This window comes from Anguilla anguilla, chromosome 8 (assembly GCF_013347855.1).
Source record: "Anguilla anguilla isolate fAngAng1 chromosome 8, fAngAng1.pri, whole genome shotgun sequence".
Classification (NCBI taxonomy): domain Eukaryota; kingdom Metazoa; phylum Chordata; class Actinopteri; order Anguilliformes; family Anguillidae; genus Anguilla; species Anguilla anguilla.
This window is the reverse complement of record NC_049208.1, coordinates 28219062-28227930: the sequence shown is the minus strand read 5'-3', so window position 1 is coordinate 28227930 and position 8869 is coordinate 28219062. Positions and strand designations below refer to the sequence as shown.

Sequence of the window (8869 nt, the reverse complement as noted above, 5' to 3'; positions counted from 1 at the left end):
AAGATGTTATATAAGTATATAACATACACAATAAACAACTACTAAACAATGTAGTGTGTTGTGATTAATAATTAGCTAATTAATTAATTCTTGTTGTTATTCCATGAGATGAAATTACATGTACTAGAAAAAACCTCAGAGCCGTAATGTTAATATGGTGAAGCACATGCTGAAGGTGAACCATGTTGACTGGTGACCTGCCTCTAAAGACATGCAGAGCCTGAGGCAGACATTCAGATTTCCTGCTCTCTCCACCAGTTTTAATTGCACACATCGATCAACCCTCATCCATCGCCTACAACTAAAATTACTGCAGGTTTTAAGTCGCTTAATTCCTAAACACAATAAAATGATATTCGCTTTAGGAAATCCCACCCCACCTGCACACACACACACACACAATCATAGCCATAAATAATATGAGGGTATTATTGACATAATCTGAAAATACAATGGTAATACTGAATCAAGTATGACTACAGGGGATTTAGAAAAAGATGTAGTCTGAGATTATGTTCCATCTCCAAGAGAGTTTATTAAGTTTCTTTAATAGTATATTTCATAAGTTAAATTGCCATGCCAGGGGCATGATATTTTATATGTTGCATAAAAATGGCAGGCAAAAATAATTTTTTTTATAATACAGAACAGCCTTTTTGATGGTGGTGATGAATTTTCACCAACCAAAAAAAAAAAAAAAAACTAATAAAAAATAGTCAGAATGCACCACATTCTACACTCTATAATGGAAAACATGAGACAGACACAAAACAAAACAAAACATCTTGTTAAATGATAATTCTGTATCAAAAGGCAAACAAACCAACCTGAACAGAATCCTGGACATGCCTTAACTCGGAGAGCTAGATCCCATTCCCAGCAGCCATAGTGTACAAGTGTATTTTTTTTGTCGGTGTTGGGAAAACCGGTCCCAAAGATTCAGGAGTTAACATGGAGAGGGGTGTCCCTAAAAATGAAACTGTGCCTGTTCCTACAAGGATCTGTGAATGGGGTTTCTCTGAACACGTTAGTATATACAAATCACAGCTGCAGTCTCTCTCTCCCCTCTCCATGTCTTAGGCCCACCAGCTGCCGGCTCCTCACCAGCTCAGCTCTTCTCACTCGTCTCCCGCAGGAAGGTTCTCCTCGATCCTCTTGATGAACTTCATGCGGATCTCGGTCACGTTGTCCCCTCTTAGCGTGTCCTGGGCGAACCGAACATCCACCGCCATTTGGACCTGCAGAGTAAGAGTGGGGTCGAAGGTCAAAGGTCATGCAATGCGTCCGTCTTGCACTACTGGCGCATGCCTTAACATCGCTCTATTTCTGCGGCCATCTATCAGGTCACATACCTCTGCTCATCAAGCCTCACACATATGAACATAATGATGAGAACAGGCCATGCAGGCTCATAGTTCATTGCACAGCACAGTCTCCAGGCCTTCGTCAAGGCTGGACTTCTGTTCTCAGGGCATTCCTCACATGTCAGCCCCCCAAATCATCATGCATTTGCCCCTTCGCTCCTCACCATCTCCAGGGCTCCCCTCAGCACCCCACAAAGAAGGTTTGAGTACACCAGGGTGCTGTGGTTGTCTGGCAGCTCCACAAAGTCCACCAGCGGGTTACTCTCCAGGATGAGGGAGAACTCGTCCCCTGCCGGGCTCCAGTTGGTCACGCTGGGAGTAATGCCCAGATACATCTTGAATGCCACCTGCGAGGAAACACAGCCAACATGCTGAACTGCCAACCCACCCAAAGCACCCCGATGCCAGCTCAGTCCTCATGCGTAACAGGGCACAAAATGAATACTGTCTGGATGTCTGAGGATAGTGATATGGCCAAGTCATGTTTTACATGCATTTAAGGTGCTTTATGTCTTGCGTAGCATGGCAATTCTTTGAAGTGCAAAGGACAAATATGGTTATTATTGTGCTTGAAGAGCAAAAAGTGTATCCAAACACAAGCGGAACATACAAAAACAAAGAGCGCTTTTCAAAATGTTCTGGCTAAATTACAGTGAGCTACCTTCAGGCAAGCATAATCTAGATTTCAGTCATATGGATATTCTTGATCAATCTGTGGAGTTCCACCATAACTATGCTTTGCATAAACTTTTGTTCCTACCACAAGGTTTGCTTTAAGCACCTTGGCTCAAGGAAAGAACAGCAGTGGGATTATGAGATTCAAACCCAAAACCCTCTTGTCCATAGCCCAGTTCACTTAAGCACTACCACAGGAACGTTCACCGTAAACGGTCCAGTCAAAGATTAATATCTGAATTCTTGGTCCGGTACTGCGGTGTTGGGGAAACTGGATAGTCATTCCTGCAGCGTGAACTAATTTGCTGGATGAATGTCTTTGTTTTACATGAGGTGTAAGTAACGGCGTGCCTTGATATCATGCACAAAAACAATAAGCGCAGGAGTGGAATCTGACTTCAGACTGCCGGACGCTGGGCCAGTGCACACGTGTGTGGGATTCCTGGCTTTATAGGGGAAGGGCTTGGATATTTCTTCACCTGCACGACTCCAAAAATAAAATCAGAAACGTTATGAAAGCAAAGAAATTCTGCAGGCTTCCGCAGTCCTAAGTTCGAAATGCCATGGCCTTCCTCTGCATTATTTTTCCGTTTATCGGTTACATCTGGGTGGTTTTTCTGCATTTGCGCTCCGATAGGCACGCCAACTTTCCGTTACCTTCGCGATGACATCGGCTGTTTCTCGGAAATCGTGACACCTCCCCACACTGGATCGAGCCAGGAAGTCTTCGATGAGCCTCACTCCAATATTGTACCCCCTAAAAAAAGAAGTGCAGGCCAGAGCGGATTGAGAACAAAGACGCACCCACACAAAATATCCACACTGTCGCTCACCGGTATCATTTTTCGCCCATTTCTTTTCCGCTATCGTGCCTTAATGAAGAATGGAAAAAAACATAGCCTAGAAAAAAAACAAGGCAGATTTGTTTAGATTTGTGAGTCTGGGTCCAGTCTGACCTGAGCCTGAACCAGAAGCACTGCACAGAAAAATCAAGATTGCATTCAAAGCTTTGGACAAGGCTGAACACAAGATATGACTTTTTCAAAACAATCCCTGTCAGGCTTTGGAGTCGATCCCTTTGCATTCACTCAATTTCGTTTTGCAATGCCTAGTCCTGACCCAAAAAACGGCTTATCATCTTCCTCTCTAAACAGAATGTGAACATTTGGATTTCTCAACATACATCTCTGTAATCACTGTTCCATATAGCCTAAAATAGCTACTTAAAAATAGCTACTAATAGCTATTAATACTACTGTCCTATACCTACAAGCTACTAGCGTGAAAGTTATTTGTCAAATATTTTAAATATCGGTCTTTGCGCATGTGACCAAAGCTATGCGATACTGTAATGACACAAGCATAGCCTATATCATAGCCAAAAGTTAATAATTCAGATGGGTGTGCAGGCGGTCCTTAGGCATGAACCCATGTCTGCTGGGCATTAAATATACTCCACTGGCTCTATAGCTCAGCTAGAGAACCAATTTCTATCTGCTCCAAAATGACAGAGAAAATTACAGCAATGAGGCAGGCTTACGAATCCAATAGGGCATTCCAAATAGAAGAATTTAGAAAAGGAATGAAAATTTCTCCCAGAGAAAACAAAGTATTCTGTTTTGTCTGGCACAAGGCAAAGGAAAAACAAATATTTGAAAAACAAAATAGTGCTTATACCAGGGTAATTGTGATTAATTATCTGAGCCTCTAAATGCTACCCCTGAGCAATCATTTGTTAAGTCTGTGGTCCTGAAAACAATAACATGGACATGTTTCCAAAGCATTTGGAAAAGTGCGGGCACTTACACAACGGGGCTCAAAAGTCAAATAAATGAACACATCCGAGACGAGACGATGCATAAAAATGTTCCATGCAATCTAAGATGTTCCATCCAATGTAGGATTGATTAAAATCGCAGGGTAGCAAACAGATAAACGTATTGGTAGTACGTCTCTCTTGTACGGGATTGCAATGTTTTGAATAATAAGATTTAATTAAATTATTTCTAACTCGCTTTACCCATCCTGTCAGTTAAATATGGACATTGGTATTCTGACAAGACATTTATTTGTGATTCTGTATAAAAAATAAACTATTGAAATCAATTTTTTTCTCGGAATTTGCCGTTTCTCTGAAATGAGCTGAAACTAATTAGGCCTACCAAGTAGACTGCAAGGCTATGAAACAAAGTTTTTAAAATTAAAAGGTTTCTGACGGCCCTATCATTTCTTTTACATGATAAGAGAATACCTGAGTGAAAATACATTCCATCGCTGTAAGACAAGACTTCAAGCTCAGACAAGGCAAAAGCTCGGCCAGACATTTCCATTCCTTTTAGAAAATGGATAAGGCAACGATGGCGGAGTTAAATATAGCGATTCAACGTAAGCTTCACTGTTTTGTCCCTGGAAGGATATTTCACCGCTTCCTGTAAAATATGACAGGGGTGGAGAATTTGGCACCGTGCTGTAGAGTGGAAACGTAAATCCAAAAGACTAGAAGAAAGCAAACATTTGCTTCTTCCATTCTGCATGTCAGAGGGAAACTCGAATGGCCGAGGTGGCACATTTCACACTTTCTGTGTTAACAAACAACCCGCTGCCTACTGGTCCCCACCCTACTGCGCTGGAGAAGGAAAACATACGTTGCAGTCGTGCAGCACTGCGACAATTCATTACATTACTTTCACTTAGCAGATTCATGACCAGGAAGTGCACACACGCAAGGGGGAGGGGCTAGGCACCCGGAGACCGCAGAATGGAGTCTGGCTCGTATGTAGTGTCTGGTAAACTTTTGAAGGTTTAATGATATACTCATGATAGTTAATGTAAATGGTTTAATGATTTAATGCAACATTTGGGAGCCAGAGTATGGAGTTGATAAGGGGACATGGCTGAAACTGGCCGTGTCTGAAACAGTACACTTGCATACTATGGAGTATGCAAGCTGCATACAGGTTGTGTACAACTTGTAGATAGGGTTGGGTATAGAGAGCCAGTTCCGAAATGTAACCTGTTCAAAATTTAAAAGAACTGGGATTTTTGTTTGTTATTTGCATTTCAAATCTGCTCATCAAATCCTAAAAATGTATTTTCAGTGGCATTCGCAATGAGTGAAATGCAAAGATTTCAATCAACTGCCAGAAGCCGCTGCGCTTAAGCCTACGTCTGGTTACGTAATATGTATGCATCAGTGCGCCTGTAATTAGGCCACGCCCCCATCCATTGCACTCCATATATTTTACAGTCAGTGGATCAAGTTTATAAAAACACTGCCATGCTGTTGTATGGTGGGCTGTACAAATACAAAGCCCAGAACCAATGTCATTAGCTATAATAGCTGCTTTCATAATAATAATTTTAGTTAGCAGCTTTTTGCACGGGAGCACAGAAAACTTCAGATCTGGGTTCTTGTCCTTGTTTTTTAGTATGGTCCACCACACAATGTTGTTTCTGAATTTTTATAATCTTGATAGCCAACAATGCCCCCTTCCCCTCGTCAATTTGCTTTAATCACACTTTGAACAAAAACAACTATACTATTATTTTTTAAATGTTAATTTGCTCAAGTCAAAATAATGTTTCACAATAACTATGAAAGTGACCACAGACAATGAAATGACTATCATTGGCATTACTTTCTGAACCTTTATCATCACAGGTTCAGCATAGATACTGCTAACCAAATAATAAATAAGAATGGGGGGTCATGCTGTACGAGTGTATAGACAGGGGAAAATAGACTCTTCTTTGTAACTGACTAGTAGGCTACATCTTTGCTCATGCTGTTTCTACTGAAATATCAAAAAGCCCACAGCCTATGCACCAACCTTGCCAGCAGAACAAACTATTACGTCAAATAACAGCCAAAGTTGGCTAAGCCAAGGCACCATATTGGCCAGTCATGCAGACATGGACACTCACATCTTGTCCAGCTGTTTGTTGACTTCTTCGTCATTCTCGTAGTCCTTACACAGCTGGGTGACCAGGGCCCCATATGTGAGAGTAAAGAGCTCAGAATTCTGCAGGAGGGAGGACAAACAGGGACAAGGATAGAGGTCAGCATCTGAGGTCCCACACTAGAGCCCTCCTGTCACATTACTGCACTCCTACACATATATGCTTTGTATACACTGAGGTTCAATCATGCTAACAGTATTTTGTTTTGTGTTCCACATGCAAAAGAGAGAAAAAAAAATAGTCAACGGTCAATGATTTTTTCATAGTTGGGAGAATGTTGGGAGAGTGGTTTAAAATGAGCAGGATTTCAGCGATAATGTAGGGAAACAAGGTGATCACATCAAAGGAAATGTGACAGCATAACAGTGAAATGACCTATATTCGCAGACAGGCATGCTTGCATTTGGCACCAACTTATGGTCCACACCATAGGTCTAAAGGAGGACCACCTCCTCTGTGATTGAACTGAGGAATCCCTATCTTCATAACATCCAAATTATGAAGTTAATGACAACATAAACCTGCATAGCAATCCTTGTGGTGCTAAGCAGTATGTAAAGTTTCACTTTCCGAAAGCAATGTTTGAACTTGGACAGCTAAGTCTTAAGAGTTAAAACTCCACTGTTCAAATTTGGCACTTAGCGAGACAGCACTGCCATTCCTAGCAAGGAAGCTACCCACAATTCACCTCTTTAATGCTCTCCAAGTGACTGGGCTTTCTTATGACTCCTCAGCCCTCAAGAGAAAGCTCCTAATGGCCTGGCTGCTGCACTAGCAATATGAGGACCCTTTACTTAAAATGACAACAGAGAGAAACCTTTGAATGCAGCCCTGAATGTGTTGCACAAGAGCCCAAAGCCAATTCTGAGTTGTGCCAAATTTTTGAGAGCCCCTTTGCCCTTTTTCTATTACTCTGCAGGATATATTCGCAGAGGCACTCTAACTCCGCTGTTTCATTTGGAAGACAGTTGATTTATGAAGCAAGCTTTTAAGGCCAATTTATCTTAAATAAACTGCACTTAAGCCTAACAGCATTAAAGGCAGAGCCATTTATCTGACTAAGTACTTGTCTTCCAATTCACACCTGAACCCTAAGGAATCAGCTGGCACCATAATTACGCACCTGGACTCCCTTCAGTAGCCTATAAACTTACATAAGGCCTCAATTTTTTATACCTGTTCATCACACTGACGAAAAGAAAACAAAAAACAAACCTACTAAAATATTGTGCTTTCAAAATTAAAATAAACGTTGAAATAATTAACAGCCAGGGTGCCATGGGCAAATGTCCAAAAGCACAACTGTTGCTTTATTTTGAAATGAACAAAGCCCGCTCAGCCTTGGCTGACATGCCTTATTCAAAGCTATCAGACAAATGTGAAAAAACCTACCATGCGATGCATAGATGCAGAAGCTGAAATAAATGGCAAATACCAAAGCTAGGGAATGAGAGGCGAAGGGAGAGAGCAGGCAAGACAAGAGAGAGGAGAGACATCATCAGGAAACAAATGCAGTGACGGAGCGGACAAAACACTTCCACAAGACTTCCGTTATCAAAGTGAATGAAGTTTAGCTAATCCGTGCCTGGCATGAAGGACCTGATTCAGATCCATAACGTTACTCATGACCAAACCACACATAGGAATAGAATTGAATTCATCAGAGTTTATTATAATGCGATTGGCGTGAATACCTTGTACATTTGCAAAATGCAGGTAGTCACACTACCCAATCTATTGCTAGCCTATGTATAATATGTAACTGCAGGTTACAATTTCACATGTTTCTAATGCATTTTATGGTTTGTACACTTGTAATGTTTCTTCTGTTTTATTATAGCTATTTTGAAGTTGAAGATTTTGCAGTCTAACCTAAAGCTTATGAATACATTTGGAATGCGCCCTCCCAGAAAAATAACTGCATTAAGAACTGTTACAATGTTTCAATTTTTAAAACTAAACAAAACAAGAAATTGTATGAATGTCACCTGACTGCGGTGACGTTGCTGTTGTAGCCAAAATGCTGCTTTAGCGATCTACTACATAACGTACCGTTAACGTTACAATAACGTGGATGCATTAGCATCACCTTCCGTATAACTCACAAAAGCACACAGTGCATCCGTCTGTACGATGATCGTGCCTAGTTAAATTATTTAGTCTGCACAAATTATCCGATTATAATGTAACCAACGTAAGCTGCCTAATGTTACCTAGCAGGCTAGTAATATCAGTTATGTTGCCCTTTTTTTAACCACGCTGGCGGGCTAGCTCATGTGATTTATTTGGGTTGCTCTTACAAAAAGCCGAAAACCATACAGGTAGTTTTTTTGTAAGAAATGTCCATATTCAGTCAAAACAACTAGCATACTTACTAGCAAGCTAGCTAAATCAGCAGGATCATCAGAAGCTACACAACTAACGAGATACCTGGGCTTACCATTTTCTTGCTCTCGGTGGTTCTGTTTGATTGTCTAGACATCCTGTATCTTGTTACAGTATTAAATTAAGTGTCTGTCCACGATCTTTATTTATTTGTTTATTTTAAAGTAGGATCTGTTGATGCTCCCGGTCTTCTCGCTTAGCTATCAGGTTGCTTCCGGAAATGCAGGAAGAGGAAAGGAAGTCGGAAGTTTGTGTCTACATGCCTGGGACTTGTAGTTTACATTTATAAAACGTGTACCGTTCTCAGACAGTTCATTGATCGTTAGCTGAATCGAAAATTGCAGAAACTAGTGAAGTGGACTCCGTACTTCTTTGGCTTCTTTGGCATTTTATAGTACTGCCATACATAGCATCCCAATAATCTTGTGCTATGCATAATATGTTGCTTTTATGAAATAAGAAAAAAAAGTAGCTTTTATTTTTAA

The 8869-nt window shown here is 40.9% G+C and overlaps 1 protein-coding gene across 2 annotated transcripts; it reads right to left on the bottom strand.

Moving 5' to 3' along the window:
- Positions 1-510: 510 nt before the first annotated feature.
- On the bottom strand, positions 511-8622 carry trappc3 (trafficking protein particle complex 3). 2 transcript variants are annotated; one of them, XM_035431506.1, is made up of 6 exons: positions 8440-8622; positions 7392-7439; positions 5964-6061; positions 2697-2796; positions 1529-1711; positions 511-1238 (listed from the first exon to the last, which is right to left on the bottom strand). In XM_035431506.1, exons 1-6 carry the CDS (start codon positions 8479-8481, stop codon positions 1119-1121), a joined length of 591 nt encoding a protein of 196 aa, XP_035287397.1. In that variant the 5' UTR covers positions 8482-8622; the 3' UTR covers positions 511-1118. The 2 variants fall into 2 exon arrangements, with proteins under 2 accessions (XP_035287397.1, XP_035287398.1); XM_035431507.1 differs by lacking the exon at positions 7392-7439 and having other exon boundaries at positions 8440-8620.
- Between the last annotated feature and the right edge of the window lie 247 nt (positions 8623-8869).

Excerpts from the sequence above, each read along its gene's own strand:
- trappc3 (XM_035431506.1), bottom strand. The coding sequence starts at position 8,481 with ATGTCTAGACAATCAAACAGAACCACCGAGAGCAAGAAAATG. Across the intron at positions 7,440-8,439 it reads CCACCGAGAGCAAGAAAATG|CTTTGGTATTTGCCATTTAT; the intron begins GTAAGCCCAGGT and ends CTCATTCCCTAG. Across the intron at positions 2,797-5,963 it reads AACAAACAGCTGGACAAGAT|GGGGTACAATATTGGAGTGA; the intron begins GTGAGTGTCCAT and ends TTCTTTTTTTAG.